At 38.6% G+C, this 21,368-nt stretch overlaps 2 protein-coding genes across 3 annotated transcripts in view; one reads left to right on the forward strand and one right to left on the reverse strand.

The window, feature by feature from the left end:
• Window positions 1-3,648: 3,648 nt before the first annotated feature.
• LOC141443973 (uncharacterized) lies at window positions 3,649-9,039 on the reverse strand. Its single transcript, XM_074109418.1, has 4 exons — window positions 8,636-9,039; window positions 6,934-7,086; window positions 4,958-5,380; window positions 3,649-4,108 (listed from the first exon to the last, which is right to left on the reverse strand). Exons 1-4 carry the CDS (start codon window positions 8,811-8,813, stop codon window positions 3,678-3,680), a joined length of 1,185 nt encoding a protein of 394 aa, XP_073965519.1. The 5' UTR covers window positions 8,814-9,039; the 3' UTR covers window positions 3,649-3,677.
• A 1,285-nt stretch (window positions 9,040-10,324) lies between these two features.
• Window positions 10,325-21,368, forward strand: part of LOC141443969 (uncharacterized) — a 30,666-nt gene continuing 19,622 nt past the window's right edge. For both annotated transcript variants that reach the window (XM_074109411.1, XM_074109412.1), the window contains exons 1-6: window positions 10,325-10,645; window positions 13,415-13,688; window positions 15,069-15,192; window positions 16,663-16,821; window positions 17,849-18,589; window positions 19,334-19,495. In XM_074109411.1, the coding sequence (XP_073965512.1) occupies window positions 13,434-13,688; window positions 15,069-15,192; window positions 16,663-16,821; window positions 17,849-18,589; window positions 19,334-19,495 (1,441 nt within the window). In that variant the 5' untranslated portion in view covers window positions 10,325-10,645; window positions 13,415-13,433. The remainder of the gene's footprint in view (window positions 10,646-13,414; window positions 13,689-15,068; window positions 15,193-16,662; window positions 16,822-17,848; window positions 18,590-19,333; window positions 19,496-21,368) is intronic.

A 21,368-nucleotide genomic window follows, 5' to 3' on the forward strand; every position in this document is an offset into this window, starting at 1 on the left:
AAAAATATTGTGCACGCATTCTTTCTTTTGTTTGATAAACAAAAAATTACCAGGATACAGTTCTTATTAAGGTATATATTAAGGTTGAATGAATATCTTTGCTCACCCGTGACCTTATGATAGCTAAGGTTATGTTTAGTTTAAGTTTCACATCTGGTATAATAGCATGGTGTACGGTTGTGTTGCTTTGAAGATGAGCTCTGGTTGAGTTCGAAACGTGTCAATGTGAGTGTGTAGGTGGTGATAGATCGGTTTGTATTATAAACACGCATATCTTCCATAAACTTAGCTATCAAAAGGTCGCGGGTGAGCAAAGACTTTCTTTTAGTTCATTGATATGGACCCCGCAAAGTACCTAACGCCTGATTCAATAAATTATTTAAATTAGTATGTAGTCGAACTGAATCGCGAACCAGAATGGAACTTTTTCACAATCAATTTCGCGATGTTTTCTTTAGCAGATGTGCGAGATGTCAAACTGGCATTCGTCGCGAAAAGGTTCCATCTTTGTATGCTGTTTTTCGACTACCTATGAGGCGAAGTATGTTTAGTCAATGTCGTTTATAAAGTTATTGTAACTTATGTTTTATGTTGGTAATAAATTAAGGTATTTGTTTTTTATGTGAAACGATGTGATATGTGATCAGATATATTGAATTAATATGACTATGTTGTTTTATTTTCACCCTTGAACTTGCCATGTAAAATAACATTCATCATCCCAGCCTATATACGTCCCACTGCTGGGCACAGGCCTCCTCTCAGAACAAGAGGGCTTGGGCCATAGTTCCCACGCGGGCCCAGTGCGGATTGGGAACTTCGCACGCACCATTGAATCGCTTCGCAGGTTTGTGCAGGTTTCCTCACGATGTTTTCCTTCACCGCAAAGCTCGTGGTAAATTTCAAATGTAATTCCGCACATGAATTTCGAAAACTCAGGGGTTCGAACCCACGACCCTCTGCTTGAGAGGCGATAGGTCAAACCACTAGGCCACCACGGCTTCCATAACATTATTTGACATAAATTCATTTTAAAAAAACCCGACTGTCAAAAAAAAACGATAAATGAAAAACTAAAAAACTAGTACCGTCTACAACTCGTAAGTAACTTAAAGTTCAACAGTCGGAACCTATTCAAAATTCCCAATACACTACGCCTCTTTAAGCCGAACGCCCTCCCCCGCCTTCTACGCCTACATAATTCTTCACTCGCCGGCTCGCGACTTGCTTACCGAATGTCGAGCAGATGACATGCATTTTTGTTTTTGTTATTCGTCCGCCATTTTGTGTTGCTATTGATTACGACATGGCGTCCACGTCAAAGAAAAGAAAGCTAGTTGTTTGTTTATTCCTTAAAAATCCATACTAATATTATAAATGCGAAAGTAACTCTGTCTGTCTGTCTGTCTGTCTGTCTGTCTGTTACGCTTTCACGCAAAAACCGCTGAACCGATTTGGATGAAATTTGGTACAGAGATAGAATAGACCATGGGAAAGAACATAGGCTATCTTTATTGCGAAAAAAAGGCTTTAAGGGGTTGAAATAGGGGGTGAAAGTTTATATGGTGGAAGTTCGTCGCTGTTGGAAATAAACCATGAAACTTGGCATTTAGGCACTTAATAAGAAATAAGTCGGTATGCGTTTTAGCTTTTTTGAAAATTCCACCTGTGAGGGGATGAAATAGGGGATGAAAGCTCATATGGAAGGTCGTCATTATCGAAGATAAATCGATGTTTCTTTATGAAACTTGTATTTGGGCACGTGATAAGAGATAAATAATTGTTCGAGCGTTTTTTAAAATTCTTCTTCTTAAAACCGGTTAAAATCGACTCGAACTCGCGCGTCAAGGGTTCCGTGCATGGGTATTTATGAATATCAAGTGTTAGCAGAGCCAAGCTCATAAGAAAAATGTACGCAATGTGGGTCATTTTACATGGCTTATTAACATAGACAGTCAAACATGAAAAATTATGATTTTCAGATTTTTCTTACTTATTTTGCTATAAAGGGAATACATTTTTTGTATAAGAGCTAGGACAGCCGAAAGTACCCTATAACTTTTTTGAGTTTAGGGTTTTAATTTCAACTCGATAAATACTCCGCACGTTTACGGGATAAAGGGTCTTGACAGACAGACGGACGGACGGACAGCAAAGTCATCCTATAAGAGTTCCATTTTTTTCCTTTTGAGGTACGGAAGCCTAAAAAACATTTGTTCCGGCTCTTTTCAAATTTCGACATTTTTCATACCTATACTTGAAAATATGGGGATGAAAGTTCGTAAGGAATTCCAAACAAATTTACTATAAGTATAGAAATATGTGTAGCAATGCTTAGTAAGAATGCCGTCTTAATTATAATCCTACCCTCCTAACTTACAATACAGGACGTAAGATGTCAAGAGCTCACTATGAAGAATTAGTCCTTTTGTGTTGGCAGGATAGAATACTTATGTTTTACCAAAGAATGGAAGAACAAAAAAATTAGTTTAGATATAAAGCAATGTATTAAAATAGGTTATTTTCAGTAAACCGTAGAAGTTTCTATGTGCTATTATTGGCAGAATAGGTACCCTAAATAAATTAAATACTTTCCAAAGTTACTTTTCCACGCGGACGAAGTCGCGGTAAAAGCTAGTACCCTATAAATTCTCTGTGTTACTATATAATCCGAACGGGGGGTATATTTTCGAGGTTCGGATTAAAGAGGTCGTAATGTAGTGGGCCCCAACCTTGCCCCAACAGTCGAGGTTCAAGTTAAGTCGGACAGAGTTCTAGATCACCGGACTTGCTTTTTCCATTTTAGTTTTTCTTTAAAAAATAAATTAAGCCAGTTCAGTTGTTGATTTTTTTTCACACTTGAGGCACTTGAGGTGTCCCATCTTAGGCCTCTAGGTTGGCAACGCATCTGCAATCCCCCTGGTGTTGCGAGTGTCTATGGGCAGTGGTGATCTCTTACCATCAGGAGACCCACTTGCGTTTATCTACGACACATTTGGACAGGGATTTAATAGCCATATTGATATTCATTTATTATTCGTATATTTTTTATTTGACATTCTGAAAGTTTTGACGAATCTACTCTAATGATACCTGCAATATGTTGGAATCCGTCCAGCCATTTAGGCTACAGAGAAGAACAAATAAATAGACATAATTGACAAGATTTCATTTTTTTAGCATCTGTTAATTACTACAGGAATCGAAAGAGTTTTGCCTCCTGAACATTTGAAAATATTTATTATAATTGATTTCTCCATATTAAAAAAATACAAAAAATATGTCTGAATTTGCCAACACTACCACAGAATAGATATGTTTCCTTTGCCTTTATCACCAGAAAAAGGAGCTGTCATCATTTTGATATTGTCTCTATGCAACGTCTACGTCAGATTTACGTGATCTTTTTTTTAAGAGACTAGACAAAAGTAATAGATCTATTGTGTCGTAGTTTTGGAGTTATGCCCTTTTAGAATAAGCATATCTTAAAAAAAAATTAATAGTTGTAGCGAAATTTTAAAAATATCAGCGTTTTTCTCTTTTTAAACAGAATACAGAGAACGAATCAAATTATAGTCTTAGAAATATGAAATCTTGTCAACATGCAGAGTCGGGTAAAAAAAAAACAATAATTCGGTAGGTACATACACTGTATTAATATCCAATTCAAACAACTGTCACCGCTTTCTACATATATTTCTCATCTCATGCCTCTTCAACGACCCTAGCTGGGTAAAACTAATGGTACACACTTTACAATAATGCTTTTTATCATCAAAATGCACCTTCAAATGCCTGTTAAGATGACCCGTATTACCGAAACATTTTTTACAAATGTCACAGCAAAACGGTTTGTCTTTTAAATGACTGAGTAAATGAGCTTCTAACTTAGACTGTTTACTAAAATGTTGGTTGCATATTTCACACGCGAAAGGCTTATTTTCGTGGGCGCGTATGTGTCTTTTTAAATTAGAAATGTGGTTGAATGTCTTCGAGCAAAGCCGGCAGGTGTAGGCAGTCTCGCCGGTGTGAAGTCTCTTGTGGTATTTGAGGAGGTATTTCTCGCCGAATTGTTTCTTGCATACATCACAGACGTGAGGTTTTTCACCTGCAACCAAATTAATAAATTTTAACGGACGTCATAATAAAGTAAAGGCTGACCAGAATTATAAAAACCGGCCAAGAGCGTGTCGGACACTTCCAAAATAGGGTTCCGTAGCCATTAGGAAAAAAATAAAGCATATAAATTAATGAATATGAGTAAATAGCAGCCTAAGGTATAAAATATACCTAAACTGTGGAAGATTCCGTATAAAATACGAAATCCTTAGAAAAATATGACTTAATTTTTTCGTAATGGCTACGGAACCCTATTTCGGGCGTGTCCGACACGCTCTTGGCCGGTTTTTTTTATGCTTTCCACACCGCTGCTTGCGTGACGGGCCGTAAACGACAAGACTTTTGTTCGGTAAGTCCTGAGGTGACGTTTACGGCACGTCACTGCAGCGGTGTGGAGAGCATGCGATAAAAACGGTGCGCATACGGTGCGTCACTGCGATTCCGTTGCCGTCACCGTTTTTTAAACAGCGGCTTGGTCGCACCTTTAGTCTGGATGTTGATTATATCTGTTCAAATAGAAGACGTGTGCTGGTCAAATCTTGCAAGTTAAATTTAACCCACTTCCAGCGGTCAGATTAATTTGAAGTTTGCATACCTAATTATGTAAATCTGGTGACAATACAATAATCTGGTAGTGTCATCCTGGTGGTTCAGCCAGGGTCGTCTCCGCAGGACCCAACTGCACGGTTGGCATCGGCTTGAGATTTGGTACGCAAATGTAGTTCAGATGAAAATGCAAGTATGTACAGTCAACAAAAACGTAACCCTCCCTTCGGGCAGTCGGGTAAAAAGTGCAGTCATCAAAAAAGCTTGTAATATTTTTCTTAAACTTGTTTACCTGTGTGAATACGCCGATGTCTGATCAAAATTGACAAATCCGAAAACTTCTTCCTGCAAACGCGACAGCTATGCGGTTTTTCGCCCGTATGAATCCGTATGTGAATCAACAATCTTTGTTTTATCGAAAACCCTTTGCTGCAAAAATCGCAAAAGAACTTCTTCGGTTTTCTCATTTCGTCTGTCAAACTTTTGTTTTCGGAGCGATTCTCTTTTGTCACGCTGTCGATCGGCTTTCTCATTTTCGCCGTCGAATTTTTGTTTTGGGAGCGATACTCTACACTGTCGATGGGAACTAGAGGTATAAAACAAGGTCTGATGTCGTACAGTGTCCAGTGTTTTTGTAGATTTGGTGATGTTTGAGATTCATGTATAGCGTCAGGTTCTGTGGCTGGTGTAGCTGGGTTTGTTGTTGGGTACATGTCTGAAATGAAGAGAACTGTTTAATGTTTATAGGCCTAAACCTTTGAGTATATCTAGATATCTAAACTTGGGTATCAACGTTCGAATTTCGTGGCACTCGGTAAGGGTAGCAAAGTAAATACATTCGAATATTTGAATAATAACGTTTAGTTTATTTCATTTTAGGGTTCCGTAGCCAAAATGGCAAAAACAGAACCCTTATAGTTTCGCCATGTCTGTCTGTCTGTCCGTCCGCGGCTTTGCTTAGGGACTATCAATGCTAGAAAGCTGTAATTTTGCTCGAATATATATGTAAACTGTGCCGACAAAATGGTACAATAAAAAATTAAAAAAACAATTTTTTTAGAGTACCTGTAGACGTAAAGTGGGGGTGACTTTTTTGTTGGATAGGTCTTTTAAAACCATTAGGGGGTTGCTAAAACGATTTTTCGATTCAGTGATTTGTTTGCAAAACATTCAACTTTGAAGTGCAAATTTTCATTAAAATCGAGCGCCCCCCACTCCCTCCTCTAAAATCTAAACCGGTGGGTGGAAAAATTTGAAAAAATTCAGGATGGTAGTAAGTATATATAAAGGCCAAGTTAATCTATTTATTTAAAACATAAATGATTTTTTTATATATTGATATGGTCACTATAAGATGTTGTTAGGTATTCTAGTAGAGCACTTACAATCCTGGGTAAATAATTAATGTGGGAGAAATACAAAAGTAATTGTAAAATTGTAATTTGTGGAAGCGAAGGAGCAAGCCCGACATTCCATTCAATGAATTTTCACATAAAATTAACTAAAACGGGCTTCCTCTTCCAAAGGCAGCGCAGCGCAGGGCATTGTACCCAAGACGCTGGCGGCGTTGCCTGGTAGCACTGCGAGGCTCAGTCTTTGGGCGAAGAAAAAGCCTGCTCTTTGGTCGCCAGAGACTCCGATTAGTTTGTCCGACACTTCATTCATAAACTTTTTTGTGTCGGACGACCAAGACCCAAAGGCTTTGACCGCAAGTGCCGCAAAAAAGTAGTTGTCCTTAAGAAAGGCATATTTGCGGCACTTGACGGTTTGGGCATCGTCTGCAGCTGTCTCTAGCTTCCGCGCAGACATGGGACGGGCTAACGTATCCACGCATGTAACATCCCACGCCAACGGCTGCCCCAGACGCCACGGCCGGCACCAACGTACAACCGTCGGGCCGCTTCCCGTCCGCAGCAGAAAGACCTGTAGGCTCTAGGGTCGCGGGGATGGACGCGGAGCCGAGAGCTCGACGGACGAGATCGTTGAGTGTCGCGTGTCTGTAGGAACGGCCGGCACTAAGTTGGCAATGTAGGCCGTGGCGGCCGAGAGCGTCAGCCGAGCCACCGCAGCGACAGCAAAGATGTGGTTCGCAGGTCCTGAGGCCCAGGCGAAGGCACACCGCGACTCGTACTCGTAACGATCCCGGGTCTAGCAGGGATCCTGTTTTCCGAGAAGGTCAGAAGGGAGAGCGTAAAGCCAGTGTCCCGCCTCAGCTTCCGAAACTGCCAATAAGCACGGCCTAACTAATTGTACGGAAAACCATCTCACCATCAAACCCATAGGGGCTATGGATCCGCACCATGGGCAGTTCCTCGTCACGCTCTCGTTTAACAGGAGCACCCTTGCTTCCGGGCCCGGGGTGGCGCGGGGCCGCCAGGGGCTCAGGCGCTGCAGTGCCAGGCGAAAAGTCAGGTGTTTTATCTGTTAAATCAAAGAAAAGGAGTCGTTCTATTTAAACTCGATAACAATAAGTCCGAGACAAGTCCGAACGTCCGAGTGCTGGCGGTCCAGTAGTCGCCGGCGCAAAAACTTTAAGAAATACAACATATTATGTACTTTAGTTTCCTGTTAACCTTAGCGGTCCCCCGACACCGACGACGCTTAGATAAGTAAATATTACTAGGTACCTACCTACTTATACTAAATTAACTTAGGCTAACTTTGCGGGAAATCAGCATAGTCCCCGCGGGATAGGATAAACGATCTTCGCAGATGAAGTCGCGGGCAGCAGCTAGGTAGTGCATAATTATTTTTTACTTTTTAGTTGTCTTTTTTGTAGGCGTTTTTTTTTTCATGAACCAAATATAGAACCTAATTTATGTAACCTACCTAACCAACAAAAAGTTGGAAAACCCTCGACATCGGCACTTCAAAGTTCAATATCTCAAAAACGGCTGAACCGATTTTGATAAAACATGTCTAAGAACCATCGCTAAAAACCCTGTTTTCAAATAAAAAAACCGCGTTCAAATCGGTTCACCCATTTAAGAGTTACGGTGCCCCAGACAGACATACAGGCACAGGCACCCCTTTGCGTCGGGGGTTAAAAAATGCTTCATTTACACATCCTCGCACAGCGCAGCTCTAGTGGAAACAGCTGAGCGGAGCGAGGACAGGTAAATGTTTTAATGGTTCATGGAAAATATTTTCTGCGCACACATCCTCTCATCTCTGGTCCCGCCAGAAAAAAAACCGGGCAAGCGCGACTCAGTTTTTACCGACTGAATTATTTACGGAATTATAAAACCGGCCAAGAGCGTGTCGGACACGCCCGAAATAGGGTTCCGTAGCCATTAAGAAAAAATTAAGAAATATTTTTAAGGATTTCGTATTTTATACGGAATCCTACAAGTTTAGGTATATTTTATACCTTAGGCTGCTATTTACTCTTAAACTACTAATAATTCTCAAGCAAACTTAACCGTTACAGTATTCCTTATAAGTTTGATATACTTATACTACCATTCATTTTTTTCCACCCGCTGGTTTACACTTTAGGGGGGAGTTCGATTTTAATGAAAATTTGCACTTTAAAGTTGAATATTTTTCAAACAAATCACTGAAGCGAAAAATCGTTTTAGCAACCGCTAATGGATTAAAAATACCTATCCAACGATACGCACACGACAAGGTTGGATGACAAAAAAAATCACCCCCACTTTACGTGTATGGGAGATACTTACTCTAAAAATTTTTTTTGAATTTTTTGTTGTACCGTTTTATCGGCATAGTTTACAATAATCGTGCAAAATTACAGCTTTCTTGCATTGATAGTCCCTGAGCAAAGCCGCGGACGGACAGACAGACAGACATACATGGCGAAACTATAAGGGTTCCGTTTTTGCCATTTTGGCTACGGAACCCTAAAAATGCTTGTCAGGCAATTTCGATGTTCCGGATTCCCTTTAGGACAATTGGAAATAGAGCCTCTTTTTTAGAAGATGGTTAATTACTTTAACGACCTACTTACCTCTATCTTGACTTCTCAGCATAAACGCAACGTCAGACGGCTGTAATACTTCAGGACCTAACACCATCTCCTCTTTGATTTCGTGGCCAGCATACAACCCCGCACTCACAGCCGCCTCGCTCACGCCATCCCAATCCTGTTCCTTTTTCACTCTAACACAGACAAAATCCAACGCCATACTAGATTAAATACACAAACACTACCTACTACTGCACGAAAGGAATAAAAAGAAATCTTTTTTAATCTTATTTCGATATTTAAATAAAATAAACGACGGAAAGTAAGTTAAGACAGGTAGTTTGCATCACAGATTACTAATATGTAGCTAGCGTTTGCATACAAATGAGTCAAATGACTTTGTTGGAATGCAGAGAAATTGTTGTGTGACCTATTCAAAGGGTATTAACACGGTATAGCCTTTAAATTTCCTAACAACAACATTAATGCTATTTGATTAGAGTTTAAAATCCTGTGAAAGAATAAACTGCAGCCACAGCTGATTTTTGTGATGACAGCAGCAAAGGTATCAAATTGACGTTTCTGTTTGTTTTTTTTTTACAAGACAATGATCTATTTTCTTTAAATAATTTAAATTTGTTTTCCTACAACATAAAAAGTATGTTTATAGCTAAGATACTACTTCAGTATGATAAAACAATGTTCATTGTGTGTATGTGGAAATGAATTGAATAGGATAGGAGTATAAATTTGTCAGCAAAAGGCAGTATGCTTTTAAAACCTGAGCCGGCTCGAAATTGTGCAATAAAAAAAGCGTAACAAATTGTCAACGTCAAAAAAAAATGAAACAGTGTTGCCAACTTAGGCGATTTGTAGCCAATTTAGGAGTAGACTCAATTACAAATTGGACTATTAACTCGGGGCCTATGAAAATGACTGGCTGATCTGAACCGTCAAGTTTCCTTCCGATAGTCAGTTGAACGGTAAGAAGCGATAACACAAATATTTGAACATTAATTCGCACTGAAGAATTTAATAGCCAATTAGGTAGGCTACTCGGGGTGAAAATCGGCGACCTAAAATTCTAAATGGTGACTGGTCGCCTTATAGGCTACTTGAAGGACAAGGTCCTTATAGTAGTTGAACGTAAGAAGCATAACACAAATAACCATAAGCACAAGAAAATAAAATCCTCCCACGCAAAATGTATTTCATATTCATTTTTATTCATTCAAATTCATTTGTATTTACATTAAAAGATGGTCGTTATACATATAGAGTTTAAGTGAAATCAAAAAGAAAAGAGTGGACAGATCTTTAAATAAATAATTGAAAATAACATGAAAAAACGTGCTTATATTTTGGATATATCTTACTAATTTTGCTTATATCTTACTAATTTCACAGCCGCTCAGAGTTATGAAATTTGACACTTGATCTGGAAAAACACATAGGCTACTATTTTAAGCGACCTCAGTTCAAATTTGCCTATATTATACTCCATTTATTTTTGCACACGTTTTTAAATAAAACAACGAAACTATTAAAAATTGTGTTAACTTCTGTAATAAAAACATATTATAATAAATACCTGTCGGTATTTTTAGTCCATTTGTGTTCGTAATACCGAGAAACGTGTGTTACATTTTAACCGTTAATTCAAACCATAAATTAAACGGAGTGCAGGCTACTCAAGCTGTGAAAAATGGCGTCATCAGGTTCTGAGTTGTTAGCAACACTGAAATGAAATGTCAAAACAGTTTTATTGAATTCGATCGATTTCTCATCTCACCTCACTGTTTCCTTTTTGTGTTTATTTGTGGTTTCCAGCGAAAAAGAAAAAAAAAATCATTTGGAATCTGAATTTTGCTCAACTTCATAACAGCTGGTCACTTTCAAAATGTTATCGGAACATTTCTAATTTTTCCGATTTTAATTGTGTCCTTCGTCGTGTATGGGAGATATTTTACTGAACTGCAGCTCTGGATAGCCAGGAACTACGCATTGTGGCCCATGGAACCTGATTTAGACTTCGCTTTTGTCTTAATTTTGGTATGACCTCAAAGTTTTATCGATTAGATATAAGGATTACTCTCGACCGACTATGCGGTGCGGATGCGGAAGGTGGACGTGAAGAATTTAGCAATCACACAGTAATCAATGAAGGAACAGGAGAGATATGGCTTTTTAAGTAATATAATTAGTAGCGAGGGGGGGGGGGCCTGCACCCTGCCCCTTTTATTGAGCGAAGCAAATCAAATTTCGCCCAGGGCGCAGGAAGTGCTAAAATCAGCACTAATAATAAACCATTTACAAAGTAGAGGGCTTGCTGTGGGTCGTACAATAATGAATTGGCAACTTCTACCTGCATATAGCTATTCAGTTATCTTCGTATGCAAAATTAGTGCAAAAATAGGGAAAAGCTGACTAATGTGGCAAATTTTAGACAACCAGATGGCCTAGTGGTTAGAGAACCTGACTACGAAGCTTGAGGTCCCGGGTTCAGGTCAGGGCAGATATTTGTATGAAAAATATGAATGTTTGTTCTCAGGTCTTGGGTGTTTAATATGTATTTAAGTATGTATCTATCTATATAATTATACATATTTATCTGTTGCTTCACAAGCTTTGCTAAGCTTACTTTGGGACTAGGTCAATGAGGGCTATCGCGAATGAATTCGCCACTAGAGGCGCTAGTGTAGCGTGAGGTTTCCGAAATGTCAAATCACATAGTTTTTGAGTGAGCTACGCGGGTTTATTTTTAATTAGAAAAATTTTGTGAATATTTTGTAATATCTGAAATTAATTATGGCAAATATGCGTTCCGGGGCAATGAATGTCTGTGTTTTGAGACAGTTTTGTCTTTCGGAAACCTTTGTTCTCCCTTTTTTCCAAACAAAACGGGGACTATGCAACACTGTGGCATGCTCAATATTTTTATGGTACGGTTTTAAGTTGTATTAAATATGATTTTAATCTAAACTTTGTTTTCACGCCCGTAATAACAGACTTTGAAAGCCATACTTAAAAACCTCACGCAACAGTGCGCCATCTAGTGAGACAAAAAACGATAGCCCTCATTGGTGTGAATTGTCTTGTGATATTTATTTATATACAGTTTGCAATTAGTCAGCAACTAGTCTGTGTAAAGTACCTAATATTCAGCAGTTAACTGCTTTTTTTTAAAGAAAATGATCCAAATAAAGAATTTATTAGTGTCTAGCTGCTGCCCATGACTGTCTGCGTAGAATTTGTTTATTGCTATCCCGCGGTAACTATGCAATTTTAAAAACCATCCATATTGAATTTCATCTACATCTGTTCAGCGATTGAAGCGTGAAAAGGTAACAGACGGAGAGACAGACAGTTACTTTCACATTTATAATATTAGTAGGGATCAGATTCAATATGAATCACTAATTTTGTATTATTATTATTACTGAGGCTGTCTTATGTGAATTACCAATGTAAGTCTACTTTAGTGTTCTTGTTTTTTAACTTGCGGGTTCACTTCCAAGTCAAGGGTCAGTAAATAAGCAGATAATACTTTGACACTGATTTATTCACTTAGGGAAAAACACCTTACTTGGTTTAGATAGCTATTAAACTAAATGTGAACAAAACAATGCCAATTGAAAAAATGAAAATGAAAATGAAAAGATTTATTCGGGACACACACATATAAATAATAGATACAGAACAATAACATAATAATAATAAAGTGAAATAAAATAAAATGAGATTACAATTGGTGTCTTAAATATTGAAATTCTCCCATTAAACTATCTAAACATTTACATTTCAGTATTTAAATACACTAGTTTGTAATGATAGATATGTAAAATGTTTAAAATCCTTGAATCTACCAAATCTGCAGCTGAAGTTTGCTTATGTTTAGTTAATAATAATAGATTTATTTTCGACCAACTTGGATCAAATTGTTTGTAAAAATAAATACCTATCTAAACCAAGTACAAGGGACCTGACCTGACAGGACTGCGCAACGAGAGCGACTGGCTCAAATGGAACAGTGGAACTCCTATGTTCCTGCACCATAACATCATCCCCCTTTTTACAAAAAAAAAGAAATGGTTAAGTGTTCTTAACATCTAGTTATCATACTTAGGTCTGCACACTCTGTCCTTATTCTATGTGGTGGTACGATGGACACAGAACACTTTCCGCAGTGCCTGAAGACTAGAGTCCTCGATCAGTGTGTGTTGCCGGTGATGACTTATGGAGCTGAGACGTGGTCCTTGACTGTTGGCCTCTTAGAGAGGCTCAGACTCACGCAACGAGCTATGGAGAGAGCTATGCTTGGAGTTTCTTTGCGCGATAGAATCCGGAATACGGAAATTCATCGAAGAACTAAAGTCACTGACATAGCTGGAAAAATATGCAAATTGAAGTGGCAATGGGCAGGCCACATCGCTCGAAGAACAGATAACCGTCAGGAAAAGTCCTCGAGTGGCGACCACGAACCGGAAGACGAAGCGTTGGCAGGCCTCCCACCAGGTGGACTGACGACATCGTGAGAGTAGCGGGAAACCGGTGGATGCAAGTGGCGAGTTGTCGTTCATTGTGGCGGTCTAAGGGGGAGGCCTTTGTCCAGCAGTAAACGTCTTCCGGCTGATGATGATGATGACGATGGACACAGAAATCACTATTTAATATGCAGCTACATTTCGCTTTGAATCGGTCAACAACACTACAGAACCCTTGCGCACCCGGTTTTTTAAAACATGACCTCTTTTAATAACAGCCTTTCCCACGATTTTATTTCAATCACACAATTAATCCATTCATTTTCATCTGTTTAAGGTATGATTTGCAGTAAAATATGGCTGGAAAACGCCAATCGAATATGTCTGAAGTCAACAGGAAAACTCGTGCTATAAAAGCAGCTAGAAGCCAGGAGAGTACTCCCCAATTGGAGCTGAGGAAGACTAAGCAGGCTCAGCGAAAGACCAAGACATCGAAGAGTTCAGACAATCAGCCCAAACTACATGCTGAATACTTGGCGTCACAACGGGAAATCAATGAACTAGCTAAATGGCGAGCCAACTCAAAGAAAGGTGGAGTGGTAACTAACGAGGTATGTCATGGGCATGCTATACTTTTTTTTTATTCGACTGGATGGCTAACGAGCATGTGGGTCTCCTGATGGTAAGAGATTACCACCGCCCATAAACATCTGCAACACCGCATTCATTGCGTATTGCAGATGCGTTGGCAACCTAGAGGCCTAAGATGGGATACCTCAAGTGCCAGTAATTTCACCGGCTGTCTTACTCCACGCCGAAAAACAACAGTGCAAGCACTGCTGCTTCACGGCAGGATTAGCGAGCATGATGGTGGTAGCAATCCGGGCGGACCTTGCACAAAGTCCTACCACCTGCAACTTGACTAAATGGAAACAAAACAACGTCAAATGGTGTCTTAAATATTGAAATTCCCCCATTAAACTATCTAAACATTTACCTACATTTCTGTATTGAAATACACTAGTCTAGTTTGTATTACAATGATAGAGTACCTGGGCGACCGAGCTTTGCTTGGGCTAAAACTCGATAATAACCGTTTTCCCAGAGAGACATACCAAATATATATATGTACATATATACAAGAATTGCTTCTTTATTACAATGATAGATAAGTCAAAATCCTTTTTTCCTTGTTAAAAATCCTTGAATGTACCAAATATGGCCGCTGAAGTTTGTTTACATTTAGTTAAATACCTATCCAAATCAAGTATAAGTATCTGGTGGCCCATGAGGGGGGTCGAAGTTTCAGAACAATCTCAAGTTAGACACGAAGAGGGAGCTGAGGGTCGCGCCAATGAGGGCTATCGCGTATGAATTCGCCACTGCGTTGAGCTCTTTTACGTGCGTTGATTTCAAAGTCAAAATATCTTTATTTAATTTAGGCTATAACAAGCACTTATGAATGTCAAAAAAAATCTACCACAGGTTCGGAAAAACCTCTGTTGAGAAAAATCCGGCAAGAAACTCAACGAGGTACTTATATTTTTTTAAACAGATTTACAATATTATTAAATGATATATATTCATCACAAGTACTTAACACAACTTTATTTTTAACACAGTAGGTTCGCTATTTGAAGTGATCGCTAATACGGATCGGAATTATTTCCAAATATCCCTGTCCACGATATAATCATTAACTTTATAATACGTCTTAGATATTAATGTCTTCTTGAGAGTAGATCTGAATTTTGTATCTGTTTCATTTATAATATTTTTTGGAATTTTATTATAAAAACGTATGCAATTACCCAGAAACGACTTTTTGGTTTTAGCCAGTCTGTAAGATGGAACTTTAAGCTTCCCTGTGTTTCTAGTAGCCTTTGGCTTATCGACGTTAGTGGGAAAATTAGATATGTTCATCCTTACATACATGATTATTACAAAAACATAAAGCGACGGCAGTGTACCTAAATCGTTTTATTTTACAGTGTCCCAGTACAATGGACACGACATGCAACTATATCGGTTGTGATAATACATTCAAGGACAGCGTGATGTTCCGATACCCTGTTGACGACTGGAAGAGACTAAACCTATGGTTGCTGCACTCTGGTAAGCTTAAGGTTCAGTTAACGTTAAGTTACATAACTTAAAAATAAATATCATGGGACACTTGACACCAATGAGGGTTGTCGCATATGAATTCGCCGCTAGAGGCGCTAGTGTAGCGAGAGGTCTCCGAAATGTCAAAAGTCAGTGTTGGCATTCGCCTGTGTTTTAAGACAGTTTTGTCTTTCGCATACCTTTGTCCTCCCCTTTTTTCCGAACACAACGGGACTACTAGATTATTGCATTGTCACCAGATGTACTTAAGAGCGTTTATACCTGCTGAGCTGGCAACGTTGCATTTTTGTTAGTTTTTCTCGATTATTCCATAAAAATTGAATGAAAATGAATAATGTTGTCTGATAGAACACTTCTTAATGCTAATGTGTCTACTGCAATAATTATTCGTTATAGACTTTTATTTTCTTTAAAAACCTTTCATAAACATTAATTCGTTTTTAAGGAATATAAAAGTCTATCACGAATAATTATTGGAGTAGACACATTAACTTATTAAAAAGTGTTCTATCAGACAACATTATTCATTTTCATTCAATTTTTATGAAATAATCGAGAAAAACTATCAAAAATGCAACGTTGCCAGCTCAGCAGGAATAAACGCTCTTAAGTATGCCAAATTTCAAGTCAATCCATTTCAAGTTAAATAAAAGCCTGTAAAAATAAAAACCGGCCAAGAGCATGTCGTACACACCCAAGGTAAGGTTCCATAGACCTTTACGATTAAATTTGTGTATGGAATCTTCCAAGTTTAGGTATATTTTATACCTTAGGCTGCTATTTACTCATAAACTACTAATAATTCTCAAGCAATCTTAGCCGTTATAATTTTCCTTGTAAATTTGATATTTTTACTACCATTCTGAATTTTTTTCCACCCAACAGTTTAGATTTTAGAGGGGGGGAGGGGGACGTTCGATTTTAATGAAAATTTGCACTTTAAAGTTATATTTCATAAACAGATCACTAAATCGAAAAATCGTCATAGCAATCATTTTAAAACACCTATCCAATGATACCCCACACTAACCTCCTAACGCCCAAAGTCCTTTATAAAGGACTTATTCTAATTTGAACATCAAACTAAATAAATGACATAAAGTTTGATGTTCATAAATCAAAAATTTTACTTAGGCTTTAGGAGGCTATAGGGTTAGTCGAGAAAAAATCACCCCCACTTTACGTCTATGGGAAGCACCCAAGATTTTTTTTTTTACTTTACCACTTTGTCGGCGTGACTGATATGTATATTCATGACAAATTACAACTTTCTAGTACTAACGGTCTGTGCTTAGCCGCGGACGAACAGACAGACAAGCTCAGCATAAGCTGCGAGCAAAAAAGAAAACTTGCAGCGCTGATTTTCAGTCTGCACTCGTCCCACAAATTTCCAGAGCCGGGTAAGGCTGCATTGTTGCAAGTATATTTTTGTTAAGCCCTTTCGTCTCTTTATTTCAGGCAATCTGACGTTCACTACGACTGCGGAGTTCCGCAACAAGTACATTTGCTTCAACCACTTTCCCCCGTCCGAGTTGAAGAATATTTTCGGTGCCACCAGCCTGGTGAAGGGAGCTGTGCCGTGTCACTACCTGAAGAGTGGGGCTTATTTGGACGAAGGTATCTTCCCTTCAGAAATTAATCTGCGTCAATTAACTACATTGGTTGCCAGAAAAGAAAAAGAAATAGGAACAGGCCAGTCTCCTTTACCCATCTCATTTTTAAAAACCGGCCAAGAGCGTGTCGGACGCCATAAATATTAAGTAATATTTTATTTTGTACGGAATATTCCAAGTTTAGGTATATTTTATACCTTAGGCTGCTTTTCTCTTAAACTACTAATAATTCTCAAGAAAACTTAACCGTTATAGATTTCCTTGTAAGTTTGATATACTTACTACCATCCTGATTTTTTTCAAATTTTTCCACCAACCGGTCTAGATTTTAGAGGGGGGGGGACTCTCGATTTTAATGAAAATGTGCACTGTAAAGTTGAATATTTCGCAAACAAATCACTGAATCGAAAAATCGTCTTAGCAACTCCTGTTTTTTTAAAACACCCCACATTATAGGATTGGATGAGAAAAAAAAATCACCCCCACTTTACGTCTATGGGAGTTTTTTTTAAAGTTTTATTGTACCATTTTGTCGGCATAGTTTACATATATATTCGTGCAAAATTACAGCTTTCTAGCATTGATAGTGCCTGAGCAAAGCCGCGGACGGACGGACAGACAGACAGACAGACATGGCGAAAAAATAATTATATATTTTTGCCATTTTGGCTACGGAACCCTAAAAAAGAGAAAAGAAGAATAGACAAAACAAACAAAACAACATGCGATTGATACGCCAATACGGCTTAATTGGAGCGAGAAAGTAATGCGGAGCGGAGTTACGGACTATTTTTCCGTTTGCGGAGCCTTCCCGCTTCCCCACTCGCGCTCCGCTCCTCTTCCCGTTTTGTATTAATTTTTAAACTAGTTACAAACTCCCTGACCCTTGAAAAGGAGCGGAGATTTTATGGAGCTCTATTGGTGGGTTTTTTATCTCGCTTACCGCTCCGCTCCAGTGAACAGGCAGCCTTATAATACAAATTTTACTATGTCTAAATCAAAATAAACTATTTCAATTCCTTTTTTTCCAGAACAAAACTCATTCCAAGTGAATAAATCAACCAAAGTATATTCAAAAACGAAGACTTACGTTTTAAAAAATTACGCGAAAAAGGGTGACGTAACTCAAATGGATACTAAATTTAATGGAACTAATCTAAATATGCTCTTAAACCAGGTTACACATAAAGAGAACCAAAAGGAAATAGTGTCTGTTTATACTATTGACGCCAACGGTATGCTAACTGGTAGTGAAATCAACAATAAAAACACTGACAAACAGACATTTGCTATTCCTGAAGACAGTACAGAAGTTATAGTTAAAAAGGAAATTGGAGAAGAAGAATCTAATGTAGACGAAACTGACAATGACCAAGAATTGGCTACAGCTATCAAAATTGAACCGTCAACAGATTTGCAAATAAAAATAGAACCACCTGACGAAGTTGATATTAAATTAGAAAACGATTCGGATGTGAAAGTTGAATTAGAAATGAATCCTGAAATAAATGAAGAAATAATGAGTTTCGAAAAAGTTGGCATTAAAGTAGAACCTTTGGCTGATGCAGCGCATGTGCAGAAAGAAACTAACGCCATATCAAATGTTGTAGTTGATATTAAAAGTGAATGGAATGAGTGCAGCGACCCAGAAGTTGAGTGCGGTGAGACTGGCGTTGAGTGCGGTGACCCAGGAGTTAACACCTCAAATGTATTGAATACTGAAGCACAAGGAGTTGAACTGCGAAATAATGCTGATGACAAGCAAAATAAACGTAAGTATCCGTTTGAGTGTAAGTTTGTCCAACGAGTGACTTACGGATTTCTCGCTTAGTATTATTTTATTAACCCCCGACGCAAAAAGAGGGGTTTTATAAGTTTGACCGCTATGTGTGTCTGTATGTCTGTATGTCTGTGTGTCTGCGTGTGTCTGTGTGTCTGTGTGTCTGTCTGTAGCACCGTAGCTCTTAAACGGGTGGACCGATTTGAATGCGGTTTTTTTTATTTGAAAGCTGGTTTTCTAGCGATGGATCTTAGACATGTTTTATCAAAATCGGTTCAGCCGTTACAAGATCATCAGCTCTTTTGTTCGCTGCGGTAGGATTCTTAGACGCATAATGGGTATTTACTTTACTTTCAAACATATTTGGGACCTAAAATTTTAAACACCCATGTATGCTATATAACTATGCAAGATTATGGAATTTCCGGCCTGATGCTGCAGCCAGGATATTCAGCACACTAGTACACTATAAAAAATAATAGCACATATGTCGTGTTTGGATTCGTTTTGATCAGTAATTGATTCTACATACATACAATACAGTGGTGGCAACACGACGAGCTGATGCTGCAGCCAGGATATCCAGCACACCAGTATACTCTTGAAAAAATAAAAGCAGATATGTCGTGTTTGATTCCTTTTGATCAGTATTTGATTCTGCATACAATGACTGAACCTTTGACTGATGTAAAAACACATGTGTAGACAGAAACTAACGCCATATCAAATGTTGTAGTTGATATTAAAAGTGAATGGAATGAGTGCAGCGACCCAGAAGTTGAGTGCGGTGAGACTGGCGTTGAGTGCGGTGACCCAGGAGTTAACACCTCAAATGTATTGAATACTGAAGTACAAGGAGTTGAACTGCGAAATAATGCTGATGACAAGCAAAATAAACGTAAGTATCCGTTTGAGTGTAAATTTGTCCAACGAGTGACTTACGGATTTCACGCTAAGTATTATTTTATAGCTACATTGTGTTTAAAATTGATTAATTCTTAACGGGAATCCGTAGAACTGAATACAGAAATCAGGAAAATACACAAGTAAATTTTTTTAGGGTTCCGTACCTCAAAGGAAAAAACGGAACCCTTATAGGATCACTTTGTTGTCCGTCCGTCCGCCCGTCTGTCAAGACCCTTTTTCTCCGAAACGCGTGGAGGTGAAATTTATATCAAATACTGAGGTCTACTGTCCCTTGGAGCTGTGAAAAAATCAAACTTCTAAGCCAACGCAATCAAAAGATACAGCCGTTTATGCCGCAAATTTTCGACACTCGCAAGGGAATCAAAACCTACAGGGTACTTCCCGTGAACTTAGAATCTTGAAATTTGGTACGAAGCAACGTCTTATAGCGCAGATAAAGGAAAAATTGCGAAAAGCATAAATTTTTAGTTACATCATATAATAAAAATATTTGTACGGAACCCTCGGTGCGCGAGTCCGACACGCACTTGGCCGGTTTTTTATTTCATATGCAACTTTTCTGTTCAAGGCTTTTCTATGTGTTTTATTGCAAATGCCATTTTTTTGAAATTGATAATTGTAAAGCTATGCCATTTTCTATGCTGGTTGTTCTTTAATAATATCTAGAATTATTTTTTTTCAAGTTTCTTAATGCTCGGTGTGAAAAGTTGTATGAGCCACTCGGGAGCAAAATTATTTTCATATTGGGCGTTAACACTTCAATCCCTCATTCCGCTCAGGATTCTATTGCAGAATCCTTCGCTACATTCTGGATTCAATGTACGCCCTCGCCGTAAATACACCATTTTGCTCCCTTGTGACACAAATAACTATTATCGCTATCCCGCGGAAATTACAATTTTTTTCGGGATAAAAACTATCCTATATCCTTCTCCGGGACTCAAATTATCTGTATACCGATTTCGTTCTAAATCGGTTCAGCGGTTCAGACGTGATTGAGCAACAAACATCCAACTTCATAAACTTTCAAGTTTATAATATTAGTAGGATATTACGTAGTAGGATTATTGGTATTGGGGTTAGGGGAATGAGGGCTATTGTTTTTTGTGTCACTAGATGGCGCACTGTTGCGTGAGGTTTTTAAGTATGGCTTTCAAAGTCTGTTATTACGGGCGTGAAAACAAAGTTTAGATTAAAATCATATTTAATACACCTTAAAACCGTACCATAAAAATATCGAGCATGCCACAGTGTTGCATAGTCCCCGTTTTGTTCGGAAAAAAGGGAGGACAAAGGTTTCCGAAAGACAAAACTGTCTCAAAACACAGACATTCATTGCCCCGGAACGCATATTTGCCATAATTCATTTCAGATATTGCAAAATATTCACAAAATTATTCTAATTATAAATAAACCCGCGTAGCTCACCCAAAAACTATGAGATTTGACATTTCGGAGACCTCACGCTACACTAGCGCCTCTAGTGGCGAATTCATACGCGATAGCCCTCATTCATTTAATGTTTGTTTTGACAGGAGGTCCGAAGTTCTACGACGAGCAAACCTCTGAGTGGTGCTGCGGCGCGTGCGACGCGCGCTACCCCTACAAGTTTGCCCTCCAGAGGCACCGCGTCGCGCGACACGGAGGTACAGTCAGACCATTTGATTCCTAAATTGAAAATACAAACTGAAATATAGATGCACAGAAAAACCAGAAAAATAAGACCAGCACTGGGAATCGAACCCAGGTCCTCGGCATTCACTGCTGGACAACGGTACAGACACGAATTTCCCCTATGCACCACATAACTCAGCTTGTTTGTTTCTTATTTAGCCACTTAAGCA

The sequence above is a fragment of the Choristoneura fumiferana genome, chromosome 28 (genome assembly GCF_025370935.1).
Source record: "Choristoneura fumiferana chromosome 28, NRCan_CFum_1, whole genome shotgun sequence".
NCBI classification, from domain to species: Eukaryota; Metazoa; Arthropoda; class Insecta; order Lepidoptera; family Tortricidae; genus Choristoneura; species Choristoneura fumiferana.